This window comes from Corvus kubaryi, unplaced genomic scaffold (genome assembly GCF_017639235.1).
Source record: "Corvus kubaryi isolate FWS band 111438036 unplaced genomic scaffold, C.kubaryi_AGA036_p1.0 37312, whole genome shotgun sequence".
In the NCBI taxonomy this organism is placed as follows: Eukaryota; Metazoa; Chordata; class Aves; order Passeriformes; family Corvidae; genus Corvus; species Corvus kubaryi.
Genome location: NW_024581098.1, coordinates 984,700 through 1,010,275, shown reverse-complemented (window position 1 = coordinate 1,010,275; position 25,576 = coordinate 984,700). Strand labels below are relative to the sequence as shown.

The window sequence follows — 25,576 nt, the reverse complement described above, 5'->3', positions numbered from 1 at the left end:
CCTGACTTACTGTTCTCACTGACTTTTGATCTAAGTTTCATGCAGCAGGTTAAGAAGGTGAGACCAAGAACAGCCATGGACATGTTGGAGAGAAAGATCTGGAGCAAATACTCCCTCCTGCTCAGTCATGTTCCTCCCTGACCTATATCCCCACTTCCCACTCTGAGACACTCTGGCACCTCTTGTGCCTTCAACTTGCTTCATTTGCAACCAAAAAAAAGGTGCGAACAGATTCTTTTGGCATGAGAAAGCTTTCAGACCACCTCCTCCACAATCCCAACTGTGATCAGCCTGGGTCTTCAGAGTTCAAGCTGCTCCCATTACCTACTCCCTATACAATTTTCAAGCTGTTTTTAAGCTGTTCACATAAGCACTCTCAAGTAACCTCAAAAAAACTTCTGCTATTGCAGTTGACTAAACAAGGCACCACTGATGTGCTCTAGAGTATTATAGTTATCATACTGTTCACTATAGAAAAAGGAAAGAAAAGTTCATGTTACCTACTTTACAATGCTAAAATATGATGTGGACATATTCCAGGCATACAAGAATCCCACTTCCTGTGACTGAAATAAATGACAGATCAGAATTTGCAAGGAACAAGTTCGGCTGGCAAAGAGACAGAACTGTCAGATTTCTCACTTGGGTTCATTGCTGACAGACATGGACTCCAGGCCTATGGCTCCACACACATGGACACATGTAAGCTAAACAGCACCCAGAAAAACAGTAATCTCACCAAAATTAATTATTCCTTTTAGAAAGGGAAATAGTTCCACCAACAACGTTATTTTTTCAATCTGAAGTTTCCCTGATGTGATGCATCATTATGAACTTTCCCTGATGTTTTGTCCACTTGGGCCAGCCACTTTTCCAAAGCAATTCCCTGGCACTGCTCAGAAGAGGCCAAGGACCATTCTTAGTGGGCAGCACTCCTCAAGCCAATGATTTGGAGACAGGATTTAGCACTAAGGATACTCACTGTTCACTCCTACAGGCCTCAGTGTCTGAAAAGTAATAAATAACTCCAGATAACAGTTCATTTTCCTCATGCAGACACAAAAATTACACATTGCAAGTCCCACATTAGGTTTGCTTGCATGCCAATTACTGCATTCTGCAATTTAAAGTTTTATATTTTAGTACTTAGGGAAAAAAAGAAAGGGAGTATTCAAAACCTGAGTATTCAATATGAGGCAGAAATAGCTGGATGCTGGGTTCTACTGCAAATCAGAATAGTTAATGATGTACCCATTTTTCACAGTCTTGGCCACAAGCCTGACTTTTTTGCCTCTTTATACTGGCTGGCAACATTATGGGTCCTAAGGACAGATTTAAATCAATTCTGTGCTTGCTAGCCCTGAGATATTCTTTCCAGAAGAATTCCTGGCTGCCTGGCACTATCCAGATTGAGTTGAGGATGTCATGAATTTCTCATTTTTTTACTAAGAGAGGAAAAAGCCAACTATTTTGGGAAGCTCCATCTGTGTTAGTGCTACCATGATTAGAGATGGAAGTGCTTGAACTGTCTCATTCCTTGTCCTGTAAAAAGAGTTATCAGCAGAAAGGGCAGCACACAGGTTGAACATACTCCTGTTTCTGTATCAAGAGGTTGACTGAGGCAGATCCTCCTGTTTGAGCTGTCTCTGAGAAATGCTAATGGTCCAAATCTACTCCTCTGGCTCTCTACAATATACTAGTTTTCACAATTAACTGCAAGCCTCCCCACTCTACCTTGAAAATTTTTAAGTTTTATTTAGACATTAAAACAGGCAGCACAAGAAGAAACACAACTTAAAATTGATCACAGAATTATAGAATGGTTTATATCGGAAGGGACCTTAAAGATCATCTAGTTCCAACCCCCTTGTTATGGGCAGGGACACCTTCCATGTTGCTCAAATGATAGGACGGGCGGGATAGAAGTATTCCTAGGCTAGGGCAGTCCAGCTGGCAATTTAGGTATATTAGTCCATCAGCAAGCATATTGCTCTGTGTTTACACATGGTGGGAAGAACAGCAGGTTGGAATAATGTATCCCATAGAAACCACAGTTTACCTAAAACCACCGTCGTGCACACAAGGCTGCGTTGGCCTAGCCCCCAGCAGCTGAGAATGCCAGTGTTCCTGTGATTATATGGCAAACTGAAGAACAATAGTCTGTGTCTAGGCTTGGCATAGACCTAGAACTGTTCAAAGAGGTGAAAATTGATGTGGGCCTAGTTACCAAGCGGCCTCAGGCGACAAATACATGAGTCACTTACCAGAGCAATTAAACTTGTGACTACCAGGCTGAAGCCACAGACAGACAACAGAATTGCAGTCAAGAAGTAATGAAAAGTTTTCAGCCAAGGGCACTCGTCACAAAATAGGTAACAGTATTCCAAAACTTCAGAGTCTTGGAAACGTAAGTAATCAACAGTGCATACACAAGCAAAGCATGAAACAACAAGTATGGTGCTTGCTATTTGCATGGCACAAAGTTTAATGGTAACATGAAGAGTTTAGAAGAAACTATTTTAGTTTTCTGAGTGAAGTGCTAGAAAGTCCTTGCATTTCAGCTCACATACAGAAATCATTCATTAGCTATAGGGGTTTCCAGCCACTGGGAGCTGGCAGAAGGGGGTTTTACCCCTCGTGTGCCGACACAAAGAAGCCCGGAGGTCAACGCTGAAACCCCTCTGGAAGGCAGCACTCATTGCCCAGCACACGATGAAAACGGGGCAGAGCTCCTCACCCAAAGGGGCTGGATCTCCCTGTTGCTGTCAGGCAGGCATACAGGTGAAGACAAAGAAGAAAGAGAGGGGACTCTCTGTATGTGCTCCACGCAGGTTTACTCCCGTGAAACGACAGGGACGAAGAGGCCAATTGGTGGGAGGGTCCAGGGATCTTATACTGGGTCCAGAATAGGCGGGGAAAGGGATCTCAGCCAATGGGATAGAGACAAGCAGGTGACAGAAAGGGAACCAATGGGGACAACACATAGGAGGGACTCAGGGAAGGATCCAATGGGGCGTCGAGGAACAAGGAACTTTCTAGAACTAATACGTATTAAAAAAGGAACATGAATATACATAACTTCATACATAAAACAGGAAGACAAAATACTAACCAATGAGGGGAAAATATGCAAAAGACAAAACAAGCGACTCATGGGTTCTCACCATGACTGAAAGTTACGTGCTAAACTTGGGTTGCTAACACCACAGCTGGTTGCTTGTGTTTTCCTCAGGAGACAGTGGTTGAAATCACCTGTACCCCCGCAATTAACCAGCATCTAAGCAGTAATCTAGGCAGGAAATGGAGACTATCTGTAAGTTCCTCTGTATATATAAAGGCACTATGATTTCCTTCCTTCTTTGTTTTCCTGGTTTATGTTTGTCTAAGATGTAGATGCTGCTTCTTCATTTCACTGTTTAAATGATTTCTTAATAGGATGTCTTTTACAAAGTTGACCTTCTGTCTTTCCCATCCCACAAAAATCAGACTGTATGTGATAACTTCTTTTCATAGACCTCTTTTCTTCTAGTTTTTTTCCAGTCCTCTCTGCCTATGAATTGGTTTTTTTTGGAGGTTTCTTGTTTGTTTGTTTGGGGGGGTTGGTGTTTTTTTTAAATTTTATTTTACTTTGGGGGGTAGTTCAAAAAAGAAATCTCTGGATTGCTTTTAAGCATCTCTGAGGTTGGTTTTCTCGCTAAAAGCCTACAAGAGTTTTTGTCTTCTTCTCCTACATTGTATTGCCAGAGCATTGCCTTAGAGGTACATAGACTTGTTCTTCATGCTTTGTGATGCTTTGAATAGCATGGGCTTTCTGATAATGTTCCTGATTCTGGGATGGCTTTTTGTAGCCTGAAAGTGGTGATAAACACATCATGGCTAAGGCAGATGAAAGCTAAGCATCAGCCCCAAGACCAGAGTTGGCTTTGCCCCAGCAGAGATGACTGTCTTTGCCTCTGCAAAGGGAGTAAAACAACTCATGAAGTGCCAGATGTTGGTGGTTCACAGACTAAAAAAAGCTTGGAAGTATTTTATTTGAACACTTAACTAAAGGGAAAGCAATGGGAGAGCAGTGGGGTAGAAAAGGTTTGAAGGAAAACTCAACTCTCTGAGACTGATCACTTTGGCTCGATAAATGTTGTAAAGAAAAAACCCACACCATGTAGTTTCATCATTATATCCAATAATCAGTATTTGCTGCTCTGCCCAGCTCTCTGATTTTTATTTCAACAAGCTTTTCTGCAGTAGGAAGCTTTTATTCGCCTTCAGCCCCAAGCAGTCCCACTGATGTTTTTTTCACATTTAAATATCTTTATTATGTGTATATTTAAAAGATATTATTAATTATTTGCACTATTTCTTAAATAAATGTCTGCAATAACAAAATTGTTCTCCTGCAAAATTACTTATTGAGATATGAAGTACCGGTGTCTTCCTGCTCCTGTGTTGTGTTTAATGCAGCCAGCCAATGGTTAAGAGCAAATGCTCACCAACAGCTTGTCTTAGTGTGAAGTTGGACACCACAGCTGCCAAAGGTCTAATTTAGGTGTTTTCTTTGAAGATGATGTAGCTCAGTGGTGGGAACTTGTGGGAAACTTCGCTTACTTAAAAACCAAATGATAAAGCAGCAGCCATGGCTGCAGAACAGACAGGGATGAAAGAGAGAAGCTCGCAGACCCTCCTGGCTGGCTTTCCTGCTGCAGGCAGCATCATCACACTGTGGACCTTGAGATAATGCACCACTTCTTGAGACTGTATGGACATCGATGCAGTCTTCCCTATATAAAGTGGAACACACTATTTAGACACTTAGGGATAGTTTCTATATAGTTTGAATGAAGGGCTTTCCTCATAGACAGCTGTGTACTTGTCCCACAGGAAACTGAGGTTTAAATGTCATGCTTGGAACAGCAAAAAAACACAGAGAGAGGGTGTAAGCTGGCACCTACTGGACTGCCTGGGGAGTCATCAAGAAAACAGACATTAAATGCAGCAAGTACAGAAACATGGGCCTTACACAGGTGATAAACCTAAGATCAGAACTGTTTCCAAAATACATGGACAAGTTCAATAATAGCAGCCACATTAGTACTTGGCTCAATAACATGTTGTGGTTTAGGAATGGTATTTCCCAGTTTAGTACTCCTACTAAAAAGAAAACCACTCCCCTCCCCACTCTGGCTCAATATTTGCATTTGACACACTTGTCATATATCCTTTTGATATATCAAAATTCTATTTATCCTTTCCAACAAGATTTACATATCTATATATGGATTTTTTTTTCCCAATCCAGTCCAAAAAAACTTTGTTCCTTATTTGAGAAAATTTTTTATAATTGTATAAGTAAAATGAAATTCAAAATATTGTGAAGGTTACATTGAATGTATTCTTTGATGCCTTGTCTTTGAAAGGGTGTTCTTGAACCTGAGGTTTCTCCCACATGTTTTCTTACTCCTTTTTATGACTTATTAACTTAGAACAATCTTTGTAGTAGTAACACCCATATATAAAAGGATGTCCCATTCTCTATGTTTGATCAGCATTCCAAGGTTAACAGATGGAGATTTTATTACCTCTTACCCTCAGTTTTACAGATTGCTTTTTAAAAGATTAATCCAAAACACACCACACTGGTTTCATTAATACGATGTACTGACTTTGTTGGTCCTTGTGCCTTATTATACACTCAGTTAACATAGACATGCTTGGAATAAAAGCCAATATAAAAATCAAGAAAATGTATGTGAAACTCTAGACTGAAGACACCAGCTATGAATAATATCAGACAAATCAAAGTGCATGCTGTGGAAATTTAAACAGCATGTTAAGAAAGAAGATCTGGTATGCTATCAATTATGGAGCTGCACTTCAGCAATTGCTGATCAATCTTTAACAAGTTTATGACCTTTCTGGAGTAGTTTTACCAAATAGCTGCCACGTTTTTGCCACGTTTCAGCAGCAAAATTCTTTTTAGGAGAATTACAAAGGTTATGTGACAGTTACACACTAATTCAGTCCTATAATCTGAGAGCTTTAATAGCGAGCTAAGAAACCCAGCTGCACATGAGAAACAGTTTAAGAGTGCGAGTTTGCATGCAATGACAAGTCTGGCAGAAGGAAAAAGCAAATTCATTTGAGTGTGTTTCCATCAGGTAGGAGGAGTGGTGATGCATCATGATAGACTTGGTATATAAGAAGAAACCTCATAGTGCCCAACAGTGTTCTTTAAATGCCGGAGAGCCTGCTCAGGGAGCCTTGATTGTGTGCTGAAAACAGTAAGAGGATTGGCTGTGATGTCTCACTGCGGCAAAGCTAAAAATTCGAACAAGTTTTTTGGAGCTTGTACAGAGGATCTTAAATATCTTACAGTTTTGTTGGGTTTTTATTAAAGATCTGCCTTGGAGAACAGTAATTCCATAAGTTAGTGACCTTAATAGCAAAGATAAAAAGCAGAATTTCTATTTCATCATTTGTAGGCTGAAGAGCACTCAAGTCTTCCAGAAGTTTTGATCAAGTTTGGACAGCTGCATTTTGTATTGCAGTTACTTCTGTTCTGTTGCTAATTTTTTGTCTTGCAAGTGGATTCCTTTTCCCTGATAATTTAAATGTCCTTCCAATTCTCATGTTAGAATAGCAAAGTCAATGAGGAATTTATGGAACTGATTCCCACTACATCAAGCACAGAGTCTAATATAAGCCCATCAATAAGTTTGTAAGAACCTATTGAAATGAATGGATTTAAAAGAATTGCTAAGTTCATCTGACTTAGGCAGGACATTCTCTTTCACAAATAGATGACAAAGACAAAGACATGTGAGGAATACATTGAAGTTTAGTGAATTTTTTATTACAAAAAACCCCAAAGGCAACAAAAACATGCACATAGGGGTTTTTGTTGGATTTTTATTTTATTATTATTCAGCTACTGCTTTTGCTTCTCTTCAATTACCCTTGTTATGCTTCACTCATATTGTACTGATTAACTACATGTACGCACACAGATATATATATATGCACACACACTTGGGTTTAGAACAAGCTGTTTAGTTTTCTTTTGTTTTAAAAAACTCACTGCTACCAATCACATTTTAAAAGAGCTCAGAATTTATTTCTAAGGCCTGCATGGTTCAGCTGCTCACCACCTGCGTGCCCTTCCAGCACACTGAGGTCTAACACTTATTCACACTGATGCAGTGCCAGAAGTCAGCTGCTCCCACAGAATGCAGCTGTGGGGAACACAGGCAGAGAGATTAGTTCAGTCTGTGGGACACAAGCTCATCTTACTGGGGTGATATTGAATTGAAACCAGTAAGATGTGATAGACACAGGTTGATTACTTGCTGAGTAATGCAGTGCAAAAGACACCATGCACATATCCTCCCATAACAGCTTCCCAGTGTTCCAGTCCTACCTCACAGGACTCTCTATTTCTCCAAATACTGAGTTTGCAGAAGCCTGCCAACGCTGGCTAAATCAAAACAATCTGAAGCTTTGCCACAGGCCTTGTTTACTGATGCGAAACTTTGCTTTGATACTATCACAGACAAAGGGCATATAATAAATTCCAAAAAAACCCAATAGAACATACCACGAAACAAAAAACAAAAAACAAAACAAAACAAAAAAAAAAACCAAAAAAAAAAAAACCAAAACAAAACAAAACAAAAAAACCCAACCATGGACCAAACGAAAATAACTGGTCCTCTGATCTCAAACAGATGAGGCAAAAGGAAAGACAGTAAGAACTGTGTTTGTCAGCTCTAGAGAAAAGACACTGCAGTGTTCACACATGGAAAAGCTCATCACAGGGGACAGAAAATGTTCTGTTCTGAGCTTCCATTTGGGGCAGGAAAACAACCAAAGTGTTTACAATCACAACAAAACGTCAGGGTTTGAAGAACAGATTTTATAGAGCAAATTATCTGGAGAGGCTGTGGTTCTGCCATCACTGGATGTTTTTTGAAAGGATTCATGCAAGATTGAAAAGATTGATAGAATTTGTGAAGATTGGTGTAGAGAAGTCTGATCTTGATGTCACCTGGCAAGTTTAGTCCTTTATACCTAATGAATAGCTCTATTAATCCAACATATTTTCTCCCTCAAGGGCAGGAGTCACAGAAGGAGACTCTCATGTGAAAATTTTTGAGCTCCTCCACATCTGTGCATTGTGTTGGCAAATAAGTCAGTGCCAAAGGCAGAAAATGAGTGCATTGCAGAAGCTGCACCCTAGCTCCACTACTGAGCTATTTTCTGTACTGATTGATGAGGCACTCCTGCAAAGAAAATTATGTGGCGCCTTCTTCCCCACTTGAGATGATGGAAGTTCTTCAAAACTGACCCAGTTCACCACTAAAATGGATCTCTCTCACATGCATTTAGCCCACAGGAGAAAAGGATATACTCTAAAATTCAAACATGGATCAAATGAACAGAGAAGGTACGTCATCATTATGATGAAATCTCAGCTCTTAGTGGCAATTCATGAAGTCATTTTCTCGTTTGTTGCTCATCTAGGTCACCAGATAACGATACTTAAATACATTAAAGAGCCAATTATGATTTAAACTGCTCAAAGAAAATGACATATGACTTCTTCTAACTTGGACAGCATAAACTGCTTAAAGTATTCAGAAGGAAACACAGTCAGAGATATTTTGTACACACATATGATGATGATTACAAATCACTGTCTTCTCATATACTGTGAACATGCCAAATGACCATCTGGTACAACTTTGTCAGCAGGCACAGTTCCACCAGAGGTAATGGGGTCATAGTTAATTGGCCAAGAGCTGGATTTGGCCTACAGTTTTTAATGACTCCTAGAGAAGCTGCTGTGGCTATCAGTCTAAACTTCCCAATCCTGACAGTCTCAACTTGTAGAAGTCATCAGGTTATTCCTAACATTTCTCATTTCTCTTTGCTTTCAGCTGAAAGGAAGATGGTCTGTGCACCTGCTGAGACATTGAGATACATGCTGTGGCTTGGACATATTCACAGAAAAATAGAATTTCTAGGTTTATAGTAGTCAGCTATAAACTTATAAAGCCCTTTGACTGCCTTTCTGGGAAACTGATGTTATAAAAGGGGAAAATAATTACTTTGAGGGCTGTGTATAAAACCTGATGTCTTTTCATGCCTTCAAACATTACATCAATATCAGCAATGAACACCTGACAGTAGAGGCAAATTGTTTATAGGTGTGCTGTACAGACAGCTACAATTCCCTGAGTAATGACAGCAGTCCACATAAGCATTGGAGGTTTATTAGGCCCAAAATCTATTTCTTTGGCTACCAAGAGAGAGGAAAAATGCAGATTCCTCCTAGTCAGATTTCTATTAGAATTGCATTTTTGACCTGACACAGTCAAAAAACCCAGACATTAACTCCACAGAGTAAAGTTATTGCTAAAGTTAGGGGATCTTTTTCTGGGAAGAAGAAGATTCCCAGTTCAGGCAATGATAAACTGAAAGGTGGGTACAAACACTACTGTGAAAAAATTTTTGCACACATTAAGGTTAGGTCACCTCCAGCACTTGCATGTTACCAAGAAAGTGCCTACAGAGGACCAGTATGGAAGAATTCCCCAAGAAACTTCTCGGTATTCAGCATGATAGGGCACCTCTGTCATACTACTGCTGCAGTATGGGGAATAAGCACGTTGAGTTTCCAAAGCTATATTCACTTTCAGACAACTGTGCCTAAGACTTTAGGTCACAAAACCTGACTCAAATGCTAGCGTCTAATAAGCTCCATAGCAAAGGTGACATTTTCATTACTTGGATTGTGAAACTATAGGCAAAAAAGGGAAGCAAAACTCCATGAGGAGCCTGCAGCACAGTATTTATGTCATTCTCATGGGAGCACACAAGAGTGTGAACACCTTTTATTCTCAAGTATTTCTGTAAAGGAAATAAAGAATCACAGAGCAGAGAGTGTGCTCTGTATGGTGAAGTATCATTTGCTATACATTGTAGCTAGTAATCTGAAATAAAATAAGACAGCTACAAAAAATCATAGTTACAATGAATCGAAGGTACTTTTCTTATCCTTTTTCATGTATTTACTTAATAATTTATTTGCTTGGGTTTTAAGATTGGTGATATCCTGCTGATCTAGGTAATTATGCACCAGAATATGGGACAATCAGACCCAGGCTGTGTTTATCTCTCTCCATGGTATTAGCTTACAGATAATAAACAGTTATGCCAGTTTGCCAAAAGATGCATATATTACATTATTAGTAATTTTTTAGTAATTATTGACAATGAATGTGGTCAGTATTGCTTGTAGCATTAAAAAAAAAGAAAGAAAAAAAAAGTTGTTTGCACTTCTGATTTTAGGGATGCAAAAATTTTGTCAAATGTATTGCAAGCCCATAGAATTCTGTCATTGAAAAGGCAACAAAAATGAAACTAAAGTTAGATAGATTTTATACCATGTACTTTTCAGAAAAAAAAACCCCAAACATGATAATCAGGAAAGCTGAATTATCCTCTTGAAAAAGATTGGCTTCCCAGGGTTATATTCCAGTTTATTGCTAGCACAGCATGAAGGAGTCAAAGTGTCAGGCAGATGCATAGGGTCTATTGTTCATCCATCCTGCCTCTGAATCCCGTGAAAAATACCTTTTCCTGGCAAGATGCCAGAATCATAGATTAGTTTCGGTCAGAAGGGAACTTTAAAGGCCATCTAGTCCAACCCCCCCTCAATAAGCAGGGGCATCTTCCTTTCGTTCATGTTGCTAGAGCCTGATGTACATCACGCTGCCCACGCCCCGCGCCGGGACGGTCCCGGGGCCAGGCAGGCGCTGAGCACTGAGGTCTCAGAGACAGCGAGACCAGCAGATGCCACCTACAGCTGGGATTTTTCTCCCCATTGCTGCATTGCCAGACCTCGGGAAGAGATGTGACTTCCGGTAAACAAACGCACAAGTCTCTTTCCAGCGCCCCAGCTTCCGACTTTTAAACCATCCTCTCTGCTGTTCGCGTTACCTGTCTCTTGCTGCCCAGATCGAGACGGACACGGCTGTAACTCTCAGGATCGAGCAAAGAGGGGCACCGGCACATCCGTCCTGCACGGACCCAGCACCGCATCCCGCCGCTCAGGGAGCCGCACCGCCGCAGCCAGGCTGAAACAGGTCAGTGCATCCTTGCTCCACTTTCAAAGTGTTCTGTGCAGTAACGGGGTGGGTTTTGCTTTTTGGGGAGCATACCGAGGACACCGGCTCCCCCAGAGGGCAGGACTCCTGCCGTGGGCGCCCCGAGGTCGGCGTGGAAGGCGACCGGGTCGGACCTCTGGGCTCCCAGGCGAGCGCTGTCACCCTGCGATGGTCGGTCACTTCGGAGGAACCCGAGGCTGAGCACTGACCCTGCACGGCACTCACCTGTGTGGGAGGAGGGAAGGGGCAGCCTCTGGGTCACTTGGCTACTGGATAAGCCCTTGGTAATCTTCCTTTGCTCCCAACAGGGTGGTGGTGGGCAGTTTATATGAGATTTTGGCTTTTGGATGTGCCAGAGGAGACAGCCTTGCAAAGAGCAGAGGTCTCACCTATTTTTCACCACTTCCAGGTCATCCTCACCACCACTGATCCTAGCCATCCTCTCCTGTAACCATGGAGAGTTCCTCCCTCCCTGAAATCAATTCCTCATGTGCAGACTGCACTGGGAGAGGACATAGGGGTCTGAATATGTCCACTCCTCCACTTAGCCCCAGGTACTACATCATGGTGCCTGTCATCTACTCAGTCATCTGTGCTGTGGGACTGACAGGCAACACTGCTGTCATCTATGTAATCCTCAAAGCACCAAAGATGAAAACGGTAACCAACATCTTCATCCTCAACCTGGCCATTGCTGATGAGCTCTTTACCTTGGTGCTGCCCATCAACATTGCTGACTACCTGCTCCTGCAGTGGCCCTTCGGAGAGTTCATGTGCAAGCTCATCATCTCCATAGACCAATACAACACCTTCTCCAGCATCTACTTCCTCACTGTCATGAGCATTGACCGCTACCTCGTTGTGGTGGCCACCACCAAGTCCAGGAAGATGTCCTACCGCACCTACCGAGCAGCCAAAATTGTGAGCCTCTGCGTCTGGTCCTTTGTCACTGTCATCATCCTGCCCTTTACTGTCTTTGCTAAGATACACAAGGAGCAGGGGCGCTCCCACTGCGTCTTCGTGTTCCCCCACCCCGAGAGTGTCTGGTGGAAAGGCAGTCGGATCTACACCCTTATTCTAGGCTTTGTCATCCCAGTGTCCACCATCTGCACCCTCTACACCACCATGCTCTGCAGACTGAGACATCTGCAGCTCCACTGCAATGCAAAAGCCCTGGACAAAGCCAAAAAAAAGGTGACAGTGATGGTGGTTGTTATCCTGGCTGTGTGCCTGTTCTGCTGGACGCCCTTTCACCTTAGTGCGGTGGTGGCCCTGATCATGGACATCCCACAAACTCCACTCGTCATTGAGATTTCCTACTTCATCACCAGCCTAAGCTATGCCAACAGCTGCTTTAACCCTTTCCTGTATGCCTTTCTGGATGACAGTTTCCGGAGGAACTTTCGCAAACTGATAGATTGCAGATCCGCCTCATAAAGCCAGCCCAACCCTCTGCCCTGTCCTGTGTCCCTCCTAGAGTCACCTGCTTCTCCTGGGTGACTCCAGTCTAGAGAGTGCTTTCTCTCCAGTCTCCTTGTGATGGCCCACAGGGCTTCAGGTTGTCTCACTACCCAAGACACGAATTGGGGCCTGGTGCGTCTTTCTCAATTGTCCTGCACTCATTTCCTTAGCACTGCTTTCCTTGCCCTGTGTTTTTGGTTGGTTGGTTACTTAGTTAGTTAGTTAGTTAATTAGTTAGTTAGTTGTTGGGTTTTTTACATTCCTTCTCTCTAATGTGCTTTCTGACCTAGGTTTGGAGCTGCCACAGGTCTCTTTTCCCTTTTTCAAGGCATTGTTTTGTGAACTCAAGACACATGACTGTCTCAATCACTGGTGATTTGTAAAGCTCAATAAAAGTGTGTTACCAACTGTCCTGCTTAATGATTCCTCAGTCTCTTTCCGTACCTGCAGGACCTGCTTACCCAAAGTCTTGCAAACTTAGCAATATTGAAAAGGCACAACTCCAAAGGATAAGGAATAAACCAAGGTATTGAGCTCATTACGTTTTACAGGGGACTAAGATAAGGTAGTCAAAATCCATGATAACATGTAACAGAGCTATCAGTCTGGATTTAAGGAAAAAAGAGCAAGTCCTCCCTAATGAATAAAATACACAGGTGTGGGTTTGGAGCCACTTGCTGCAGAAAATAGCTTAACAGTGCACTTGGTCATAGTTTGCAAAAAAATGCAGCTTTTGTTTATATCAGAAGTGGTGAATACTTTATCATTTGTCATGTGTTTATGGGCTATTGCACTTACAGATATTTAGTTTGTGGTCCTAGAAAACAGAATCAGAGGGTATCTTCAGAACCAGTTACCTTTTAAGGGTTTGAAAAGATCCTTCTGAAACATGGAGAATATCCTGACTTCTTCCCTTATAAATCACAAATAACTTGCAGTGGTTAGGCTACTTTTAAACTATCCCTCACATACTTGTATTCCACTTTTTGGTAAGATTTATTAATATTTTTCTTAAGAAGGAGAAGTGAAAAAAAAATATTAAAAAATACCCAAAAGAAGGTTTAATTTTACCTGAAGCAGGAGAGAGAGGGTGAAAGTTTCACTAGAATTCATATGTCCAAACACTGCATGAGGAGGTTTTTTCCTCCTGTCTCATCTCCTCTTTTAGTCCTCTAAGGAAATCTACAAAAATGTTGAGGACTGAGAAATATCTGCAATCACTTAACATTTCTCTTCTTAGAGGTGTTCACTGCACTTCCTGCAGCAGATGCTAAATCAAAGTAGCACAATTTTTTACATATTTTCACCTCCTCTGAAAACAGAGAGATAGGGAATGTGGCTAAGGAATTGCATTTCCACTTACACAGGAGGGCATGATGGTTTTCAGGAGGTGCATAAGGATTTGTATGGCACATGCTCAAGTTTGCAGGTTGCTCCTGGGAGACCTTGCACCAGGTCCTTTCCCACTGCTGCAGTTTAAAGATCTGCCATAAGCATATGGAAAGTTTCCTTTGTGAAATCCTTCCACAGAAACTCCAAATAAAAATTTTACTTGCAGATTATAGCAATTATGCACCCTGATACTTTATAATAACATATAACTGGGTTGACACTTAAATAATTTCTCCTTATAAGACATTGATATTCCCTGGGACAGTCAATGCTAAGTTCAACACCCAGGCTAGCTGTTATGGAAATGGAAGGACTCCTTTCGGGAATGACAGTGTTGTTCTGTTTCATTGGAGGGTGGATGATTTGACTTCCATCACACACAGAAGATGGCCTTTGGAAGAGCAAGCCCAAAAGGTGTGGAGCACCCATTTCCACACTGCATAGAAAAAAATGTGCTTCGAGAACCAGTGTCCCACACTTTATCTTTCTGCCTGAAACAAAGCGTAATTAAGTTTTCCCACCAGCTGCCTGGTGGTCAGTCACTTGCCATGGAGAAAGAATTTAGTCTTTATGGGCCAAGTAGCAAAATCTCTCTTTGTTTAGGCTGCTGCTACACACACCACCTCTCTTTTATTCTTCAGTCATCATGTCCACAACAACATTATTTGCTTAATGACTGCATGCAGTTTAAAAAGTAAGCATCTTTATTCTCCGAAAAGACATTTGCAGCACCGTTGTGCCCTCTTTGGTGGTGGTCCTTCCCTGGAAACTGATGAATGCCAGTGAGATAAAATTCTCTGTCAAACAGTGGCACAGATTTGAACATTGTTTGTGATAGTGACCACCTAAGTGCTTTGGTCATGCTGCTATGCAGTTACATTTGTCTCATCACCTGTCAGGGCTTCTTTTTACCCCAGAAATATTACTGAAACTTTGGTAGCTTTGTTGTGCTTCTGAAAAACCTACTCTGTTCCTATACATCAAACACATCTCTGAGATGCCGACTGATAGTTACAATAAGTTATAACAGTCAGATTTGTATTCCATTTTTATCTAGCTTTGAATATCAAAATTGTAACTGTTCCTGAAAAATATAATCTGGTTCAAGTTTTTAAATAAATAAACAACTTTCTAGTCTAGATCAGTGTGGAGAGGGTTCTTTAAAATCTTTGTATTTCTCAGGAAATGGGAAAGCATTTTAAAGTATGCCTTTTCTCTTAGCCAATGTTTCATTTCATTGTCTTCCCCATGCTCATTTTTTGTTTTCCTAAAGGGAAAATATGAGAAGAATTATCTATTAGCAAATTTCACTTCAAAGTAACTTGGATTGCTTGTCTTTTTTCTAGTAGAATCATAAAAATGCAAACAGAATACCACCTGTTGTAAGCACAATCCTTCCCTAAATTCCTACTCATTCTGAAGCCACATCTTACCTATTTTCACAGTAGGGTGAACATCTGAGAAGAATTCACTGTTTCTCCAAATGCTGGAGTTTTCCCAGGGTTGTTGGTCACAGAGCAGACTGAGGCTTGAGCAATGCCCAGCTCTGACAGGGGTGTTCAGCTCAGTCTCCTGCACTGGGCAGCCCCCACCTTGCACAGCTGCGCTGTCTGCAGTGTCTGTGACGTGTCTGGGAGCCTATCCCACTGTAGGAATTGCAGAGGAAGTTGAGTCTGGAGAGCCTGAGGAGGGTCCTGAGTGCTAAGTAAGGCCTCCTGGCACCTTGCAGAGCTTCAATATGAAAACACAATACTTAGTTCTTGCTTTAGCATATGCCTGTTTTGTTTGGGAGACAGAACATTCTGGCAGAGCCTAAATGTGACCCAAACCAATACTCAGCAGGAGAGGTTCAATTTTCAATCCTGCTGGTCAGCAAGGATGGCTTGGTGTTGTATAGATGCTAAACTTTGGCTCCCAGAGCAGCAATAGATGATAATATAACAATAAATTTGCTCCCTTTAAGCATTTCTTTTTTCTTTTTTCTGGAGGAGGAGTTTTTGCTCCTGTTCAGCCCATGTTTAACCAGCAATAATGAAATTTAAGAGTGTCACATTGGGAGACAATAGAGTTGCTGTAAGGAAGTATTTTATATACATGGAAGTATTTTATATGTATGAAAATTATTAAAATAAAAATGAATTCATTTTTTCCACAGCATAACTATAACTTGCAACTGATATTGCAGATATTTGATACAGACTACCAGAGGGAAAGCAGAGAAAATAGAAAAACAGATTATATAAATAAATAGAATAGAATTAAATTTTCTGGCTACTTATGCCTTATCCTTTCCCTTGTTTATACTCCTCTGACTGGTGTTGAATTCAGCATTTTGAACTGTTGGCCACTGCCCAAAAGCATGCATCAAATTTTGTCTGTGAGGGGGATTTTTGGCGGGGAACAAGGTGTAAGGGGTAGGAAGGGTTGTATTCTCAGGACTGTGGTTGGTTAGAGCACAAGGAGAATACACCTGTATAATGCCTGATGCCTTGCTCTGCAGAAAGCAGGGATGGGAAAACCTCTGGGACACAGAAGGGTCTGAGCCTTGGATAAACACAAAGGAGGACAACAGGTGTTTGCTGGTTTGATTGCAGTAAAGCCTCTTAAGTCAAGGCAGGAGAGAACAGTGTCATTTTTTTCTGTTTAAGTCAGTATTCAGCTTCCCACGTGCCAAAATAATGTGATTAAACAGAACCAGGCCTCCAGCTTGTGGCAGACTTGTCAGCACCAAATCTTTTCAATACCTTGACTTCTAAAAGACATGCACTGCTTCTCATGAACATCTCCCTGTAGTCTCTATATAGCAAGCTATAGAGACCCCGAGGGTAACCCTGTGTGTGACTGTCAAGCCCCCCTTCAACCAGGAACCTGAGTCCATGTGTCCCTTGGTGGCTCAGACACATCCTGGGAGCTCTGGTTAAAGACCTCTGGCAAACAGATATTCCTTCAGGACCATGAGTTTTCTATAAATTGTGTTTAAAAATCACCCTGCATACATTCCCAGCAACAGCAGAGTTGCCTGACTATTCCTGAGCCAGCTGCCCTAAACCCAAAGCTGATGTTGACCACCACTCCTACATTTCTGGTTCCAGAACGTTTCCAGTGCCTGCTCCTTTTAATCAATGAAAATGATCCTTTTTTCCTAATAAAATGCTTGTGAGCAAAATCTTCAACAGTTTTCTTGTACTTTGCCAAAATAAGTACTCCCATTTCTAAAGAAAATTAATACTCTATTTTTAGGTCTATTATTTTTAGTAATATTTTTGTCATAAGGACTTTATCTTAAATGAAGAATACACTAATTTTGCCTAGTTATGTTTGAGCAGATGGAGTTTCCCCCTATGAGTTCAGAAGTTCTGGAATTTTCAGGGCCTGGAAATAAAATAAACATTCCTTTTCCAGAGACTATTCCCATGAGGCCCAATTCAATGGCATGATATCCAAAAATTTTAAAAATAAAACATAATTAAATTAATTGCTAATTAATCAAAGAGAAAAAAGGATCTTCTATTCACCCAGTGCAGACAGCAGATGAAAGAGCAGTTTACAGGCTGGAATTTAACAGACCAACGTTTAGTCTAACACCAACATTGTTGTCTAATGCACACAGCACAACATGCAGCTGGTAAAACCCCTGTGTGTTCACATGTGCAAAGGAGGCAAGTTTGTATTAAAAGAGACTGTGGTTCTTTTTCTGGTAAGCAGCTTATATGAGCAGCCCAGTCATGACAGGGAAATATTTCTGTTCTTAACCCTGTCTGAGGGCTAATTGCTCACCAGTGTCAGTAAGGATCTTGCAGAAAAGCCCAACCCAGTTACAGTGGTCCCCAGCCCCTTCAGCTTGTTTGGCCTCTTTCTGCTTCAAAATAGTTCCCTTGTGGACAATAGAAAAATTTTCTTTCTCAATAGAGCAAGTTCTTTACGTTGTTTTGCCAATTTAAAGCATGATTGCAACACAAGGCAACCTCTTCTTCTGCTTTACAAAGTAAAAGAAAAATTAATTAAACTCTGCATAGGTTTTATGTATTTTCCATTTTCCCCATCTTTTTTCACTTTCATCTTTAGGAAGCATGAAGAAGAAGCACAAACCACCAACTTATTGCTCTCTGAAGGCTCCACAAATGCTTCTAGAATCTTTTTTTACTTACAAAACCTTTATACCACCAGAGGGAGTACAAAGACAAATTATTCAGCAAATGCACTGAATGGAAACAAATTTCTGCTGTCATGCCTGACACTTAGCATGCATTTTTCTATGTAAGACATATTTTCCTCAAATTTTATTCAAATTTATTATTCTATGATAAACAGAACTATAACAAAATAGCTTTAATAAAGGTCAGGATTTTGTAGAGGCGTGATCCCAAAGCTGCTTGCCATTTTTCTGTTTCTTTGTAAGCATCCTCTTCCAGTATATAGTAAGAATTCTCACTAAGAATGATGTCTGGATGCAGCTGAGGACACAGCAGGTCCTCACGTTCCCACTCCCACTCAATCAGCCCCCCAGAGAGACTGGTTTGGGGGAGTGTTGGGCAGGTGTCACTGACATAAAGCAGAGCCTGTGTCAGCAGGCAGAGGCCAACTCTCCTCCACACCATTCCTCAAACCAGGGCAGCCCCAGCTTCCTCCGGGCAAGGATCTGTGTGTCTCTGTACTCTGCTTCACCCTATTTTCATTAGCTGGAATTTTTTTCCCCATTTGCCTTTTTGCTGTCCCTGGTTCCCATTATCCCCACACTGTATTTAATGTTTAGGACACTTCCCCTCCTTTCAGCTTTCAGCCCCGAGATGGCACTGGTTCTTCACTGACAAGCCATCACTGTTTTCCTAAACCAGAGTTAAAGACTAAAATGAAATGTTCCCGAGCACTAACTAGGACACTGTGTTAGAGGATAATAAAAATTAGCAAGGGGAAACAAAAATATACTGAATTTTTTATTGCCAAATATATATAAAATATCATGAATTCTTATACAATTTTTTTTTAAATGGAGATTAGTACTTTCTAACAAGTATTGGTTGAATAAAGTATGCTGAAAGCATAGGAGTAGTTTGGGTTAAACCTAGATTAAAACTCCTTTTTGCTCCTAGATTCAAATTTTCAGTTCAGACACTAGACAGATCAGTAATGGAACAGATTCTCAACCAAAACTCTCAAGTCCTTAAACAAAACTGGGGATTTTCTTTAGAGAAAATATGTCCAAAATATTTTATTTTTTTAAGGCGTATATTAAGTAAAAGAAAATCTGTATGATTCTAATAAGGAGCAAGCAGCTTAATAATTTAAATATCTGGCAGAATTCTCAGGAGCTGTAAGTGCAATGGGCTTGGATACAGTTAGTGTGATTTTCATAAATAAATAGCTAACAGTGTAATGTGTCTTTATAGAATATTACAGGCTCAGGTGTTGCTACAGTTCCCTTCAATATTCCAGTGTATATTTATGTTTCTTGTTGCATGGCAGTCATACAACATGCCCGTGTGGCAGCAGATCCCTTTCCTGTGGGAGGAAATCTGGGCTACACCACCTGGCACCTGGTGGGTTAGGACTCCTCAGCTCTAGCTCTGAGGTGCTTTTCTTCTGCATTACATCCCTGCCTAATGAGGCCAACCCAAATTAGTAAGAAAATGTTAGAATAGTGGAGGTGCTGGTTGGTTGTTGTTATTTTCTGCTGATACTGTGGTTGCACTGAGATCCTAAGTAGTCTGGGTTGTCGTGGTAGACATTCACCCACCTACAGAAAATTAAGAGCTTCACAAGAGAATTTGCAACCTGACAGAGACAGACACTGTCTTACTTTTCTGGGGACACTGGTCTCCTGGAAAACTGAGAGGACCATGAGCCTGCTTCCCTCCTTGTGTCAGGAGAGACATGTATTTCCCAAGGTGTACTTTTCATTTCTGCATTAGATTCACCTTAAAACTGAACCTGAAAAATTGTGCATGGGCTTTTATGCCTCACTCCCTGAATCTGTGTTACAAAATGGATCTTCAGCTAAAGAAATAACAAGGCTGATTTCTGGTTGGCATAGTGACATAGCAGCAGTATGCTATATAAAACTACCATGTGATTTATATTAGGTACCTATGGAAGCTATTGTCTTCATACTTGATGGGCCTTAGAGTTTGGCATTTGTTCTCTGTGATGAGCTAAAGCTACTCAACTATCAGCAAGAGTTTGTGTGACAGATCATTGTTGGTTTGTGGTGCTGCAACATGTGATGAGAAATTTGGACAACAAAATATGTAAACTTATTATAAAGAGAGAAAGCACCTAGCTCTCATTTTTGGAGATACCTTGACCAGTTTGAAAAACCAAACCCAAAACCAAAAAACCCCTGTCTTCTAAGGAGCACTGAAGTATTAAAAGGAAAGGATTCAAAAGACTATGGTAATCTTTCCCTTCTTCTAAAGTTTTGATACTTCTCTGATGTTCTTGTTCATTCACAGAGGCTATATATGGTAAAGAGAATAATAAAATGCTAAACATCTCCTCAAAGACTGCTATTCCCAAAAAGCACAGAACAAACTTCAACTCCCTTGACAAACTTTTTCAGTGTGATAAAGAGTTCTGCTGACTCTTACTTAAACTCCTCTGAAATCAAAAACACATCAAGAAATGTCATCTAGATAAATTAATCCTGGTATAAATAACTTAGCACGCAATTAAATAAACCAAGTCAAACCAGAATATATGACAGGAGAACCAATGCAGAAATCGCTCTAACAGGCCCTAGTGGAGTTAGCAAACATATTTTGAATTTTTCCCTGTATCAGTTACAGGACTCTTATTCAAGGTTGATTAAATCTGAGATGGCCAGTCTCCATCCCTCTGTGACTAGGCAGTAAATGAGGTGGCTCTCGGTGGCTATACTACACAGTTAATTTTTTCCATGTTTTCAAGGACCATAACTACTGAGTCACAGTACTGTAGCCAGAAGCATTCAAGACGAAAAATAATATCCATTGTAAAATGCTGAAACAAATCCTCTATTTCAGAGTTACCATTCTGGATCAAACCAATGGTCTCTCATGTCAATCAGTCTATTTTTAATGGATCCTATATTATGTTTCCTGATGTGGTGATGCACAGCTGTTTTCAAGGACATTATTACATAATGTGTGTGGGCAGGTGGCAAACATTGTTACCTGTCAGAATTAAATCTGGCAAGGCAGAAATAGAAACCTTTTACAATTCTTTTTATTATTTGTACAATGAGAGCATACAGTGGGCCAATAGGATTCTCCTGGGTTGGGCATTCTGCAAAACACTGACGAGAAGATTTTGGTCATAATAAAATTAAAACTAGTCTCTTTAAGGCAAAGAAATAAGTGGACAAAGGAAGAAGTTCTAAAGGTAGGAAAAGCAAATTATGGATAAACGTAGATTTTCTTTCCAAAACATGGCCTGAAATCTCTACAAGAGATGAGCAGATGACCCTACATACTGCATGTCAACAGGGCCCAATTCCATTCACCAGTTACATCTACTCAGGGAGGGAATGTTTTCCGTCCACTCACCAGATTCAGAGGGCAAGGATAGGGAAATCCCTAAAGCAAGGATGAATACCTATTCTAGTTTATCAGAGCATGTGAAAGACAAATGGGGTTATATACAATGCCAGTATTCATCCAATATGTAACTTTATTATCAGCACCTACATGCTACATTAAATTAACTCTTCAGAATAACTCCACAGTTAGGACAGATCTCACGTACTGCTCTGGGGAAGTCCAGGTTCCACTGTTTTTTCTCAAATTCAGACGTTGCTCACTGAAGATGTTAAGTCAAGACTTTCTTTTCCTCCTCTGCCCTATCAGTCATCCCATCAATCTCTCTTTACAAGTTCACAGGTGCTCTGCAAAACTGATTTCTTCTACCTTTTCAGGGTCTTTAACATGTCCCTATCAGAGAGTCAGGCTTCACTGTGCATTTCCTCTTGTCTTCTGAACTGCCTCAATCAAGTTCATGCTACCACTACAATGGAATGAAGTAACATGTTCTTTATTGAAGTGTCAGCTGCTCTTCTGTTCCTCTCTTGTCTACTTTTAGGAGACTCCAGCATCCTCTGCACAATTCCTCCCACTGCTCCTGCAAGGGGAATTTGTCATTTATGGCGTGCTGCAAAAGCTTTTAGGAATTGCAATCCACCTGCTAAGAAGTTCACACCTGTCAGGGGCCATGATGAAAAGCAAAGCAAAGCAAGGCAGCAGCAATGTTAATTTTTAGAGGATGTAAAAAGAAAATGTGGCATAAACGAGTAACTGCTTCCTTTGTTGTTAAAAGGTGTTTGTACTCAGAAAAACATCTTGCAGCAATTTGTTAAAAGAGAATCTGACCCAAAGTTAGCTGATATTAATAGGAATGGGGAGAAGAATGGCTCTCAGATGCTTCCATGCTGGGGGTGCTGCACACTGTCTAAGGAACCCAATGCAATTCTCCGACAAGGGCTATGAACCTCCTTAATATGCAATGGTAAAATTACCAATGTTATACTTGCAATTATATGTATAAATCACTACTAAACACATAAATAAATGAAGCAATTTATGACATTAGATGAAGAAATTATGAACTTAACCATATAATTTCTGTTTTACAAAATTGCAGAGAAAAAAAAAGAATGCTATGAACTAAAGATGTGGCTAAGCGCTACAAGCTATAATACTAATATGTACAAGGAATCAAACAACCTAAGTAATTTACTAAACTCATGAAAATCATACAAATCTTAATATTATAATTTCCAACCACTTTCCCAGCAATTTTATTGCAATGAATGGGTCCAAAAACTGTGTCTTCAATACTGTTCATAGTACATTATATATGTATTATAACATAGTATGTTAATTCAGTTGCTCCAAATTTAAATTACAGAGTTTTTTACTCCATTCTAATTTACTTTCTAACAGAAAATTTAACTGGGCAGTATTTTATTATTAAACAAAAAAATCTGATTGTCAGGTTTTGTGTTTCTATTGCATGTTGTATGTGTAGAACAGTAGCTACAATATGCTAAGTAGAAAACTACAGCTAAAAATGAATTTTCTACATATTTGGAACTCTGCTTACAAAAATTAAAAGTAATTGAAAATGCCTGAGAAATTTATGCAGTGTGTAATTACAAAGTGCTAGAAGTACGATTATAGACTTGCTAATAAGCTTTTCATTTCCTTCCCCCTTATTTTAAATATTGCTTCATCTTAGATGATTTATTTCTTTCTTTCATAACAAGAGAAGGCTTTCCAAAATGAGGATTTTTATAGAGCTTTGCTATTTTGCAAGGGAAAAAGTTTCCAGGAACTGTTTATATTCAGCAATAAGCTCTTACATAATAACATTATTTTAAATAAAGTTTATGTAAACCTCCTAGAGCACCTTGGTCCAATGAATATTAAATTAGAGCTGTTCAGTATACTCCACTTCTTGGAATCAAAAGTAGTTTGGATGGGAAAAAAATCACAACCAAACAAAATAACCACCAGGTCTTTGAAATTATACATGCCAACCTTGGCAACATTTATCTGGAAGCAGCTACTTCACCGCAGCCAGAGTAATGATGATTGCTCTTTCCATCACTAACCTTAAGATCAGGGGGGAAAAAATCAATTCTTCAGAGAAACAGGGAGTAACAGGAAAGAATTTGCTCTAGGAAGGATGGCATAGGCAAAAAGCAAGGAAAAACCCCAAAGAGGAGTCCTTAGTTCTGTCCTTTCTTGTTCTCTTTGAATAAACGGTGCATTGTTTAAGAAGTCTTAACTGCAAGGAAAGACATGCAGTTGAGGTGCTCTTTGCAGTCTCACTCAGTTGCCTGTCCAAAGGCTGCCTAGTCCTAACTCTGTAACAGTTTAAAGCAGAGAGGGCCTGCAGTAGGGATGGGCTTACGGAAAGCCTCCCTGAGGGCCCTCACCACCAAAACTGTGTTTATCTACCACAAAAGTAATGATTTCCTGGGCTGCAAATAGATGTTTCCCAATCTAGCCACAGCCTGATGTGTATCCAAGAGCTTTCTTGTTTTCACTGCAGCTTTCATGTCTGAATGTAGAAACTCAACAAATCTGCACTTATTAGGAAGTTATTTTAACAAAGTATTTCCAGTTGACTCTGACAAGGACTTTGTAAAAGCAAATTTATTTTTTCTGACTGTTTGCCTACATGATAACAGAGATAAGAGAGCCATGTAGCACATCATGCCTTATCTGTTGTTTGTCACTAAAATAAGCATGAGGGGCAGCACCTGGTCTGAGCAGTAAGTTTGAACCACTAATGAATACAACAAAGACACCTTGCAGGGTCAGATTAATTTATCTGTGGAAAAGAAGTGCAAGAGTGAGCACAATATTTTCTCCACTTTGCAGGTGGTTTCACAAAGTAACAGCAGAAGCCAGGTCTTTTCAGAAGTCATATTGTAATTGAGGGCAACATAGACTTTGAAAAAGACTCACCTCAGTAAACTCCCTGCAACACTGTCTCCTGTCAGTTCATGCTGGTATCACACAAATACTCCTTTCCTCATCAAGAGTATGGCTTTGCCTTATAATGCACTTGTATGGTTTACTCCTTTCACAACAGCAGTGTATATATATTTAACAGCCTACTGAGTCATCTGTATCCAAAATAAACTAATTGTAATAAATTGGAATTTTCATTAAAATGAGGCAGGTATTGATATTGTGTGTATATATATATATATACACACACACATTACTGCTTGTGTCTCCAAAGCAACGTCAGCTCAAAAGCCCTTTCAGGACACAATACTGTGGTACTGCTAGGAACACATTAATATCTTTCTGCAAAGACCATCTGAGCTCCCTAAAGTAAAATCTTTGCCATCTGAACCTAATCTTACACACCTTTCTATTTCCCATGAAAATCCTAGTCAGTGTATTGATTTTTTCCTTCTTCACAGATTAGGAACTTTTCAAATACGCTAAACTGGAGAAATAACACAAACAAAAAATAATTCTGAGAATTGATCTAACAGGTAATTTTTATTATTCCTCTTATGAGAGATAGCTACTCACATGATATTCTACTGAGGGGAGAATGAAGATATGCATGCCAAAAATCTAATGCAGAATATGTTCTAAAATTATAACTACTGTGAAGTGCATTTCAAAGCAGAAGTGTTGTTCAGTGTTGGGAAAACAGGAATAAATAAATAGAAAAGGTCTGTTAACATGCTTTGATTGAGGTCTCTCCAAATTTTGAGGTTGCTTTTGCCATCCTCTATCAACTAACTCCTCAGCGGAGAATTTTCCCTGACTGAAAACATGATGACCTGACCAGATTCTGGCAACCTGCTTTAGCTGAGCTGAAGATGGAAATGTCTTTAACTGTACTTTCTTGAAATACAAGCTGAAGAGTCATCTAGTTACCAAAAACCCCAAGTAAGAAAAATAGTCTTTGCACTGTCAGAAAGACATTTCAGGTCACATTATGGCTGTTATAGGTAGATTACTCACCCTTTATATCAAGATGTTCACCTTCAAGAGGAAATATTTTCTCATTGAAGTTTCTAAGAGACAGCATTTTATCCAAGCAGATGGATGCTAGAA

At 40.2% G+C, this 25,576-nt stretch overlaps 1 protein-coding gene and 1 long non-coding RNA gene across 4 annotated transcripts in view; one reads left to right on the top strand and one right to left on the bottom strand.

Annotated features, from left to right (window-relative positions):
* The window catches only part of LOC121665118, a 28,340-nt gene extending 17,261 nt beyond the window's left edge, over window positions 1-11,079 (bottom strand). For 2 of the 3 annotated variants that reach the window (XR_006016230.1, XR_006016232.1), the window contains exon 1: window positions 10,996-11,075. This is a non-coding gene — a long non-coding RNA (uncharacterized LOC121665118). Of the gene's footprint in view, window positions 1-10,995 lie in introns of all 3 variants that reach the window. The other variant, XR_006016231.1, reaches the window with a different exon arrangement.
* Window positions 11,056-13,031, top strand: NPBWR1 (neuropeptides B and W receptor 1). Its single transcript, XM_042029018.1, has 2 exons — window positions 11,056-11,141; window positions 11,572-13,031. Exon 2 carries the CDS (start codon window positions 11,616-11,618, stop codon window positions 12,597-12,599), a length of 984 nt encoding a protein of 327 aa, XP_041884952.1. The 5' UTR covers window positions 11,056-11,141; window positions 11,572-11,615; the 3' UTR covers window positions 12,600-13,031.
* The last annotated feature ends 12,545 nt before the right edge of the window (window positions 13,032-25,576 follow it).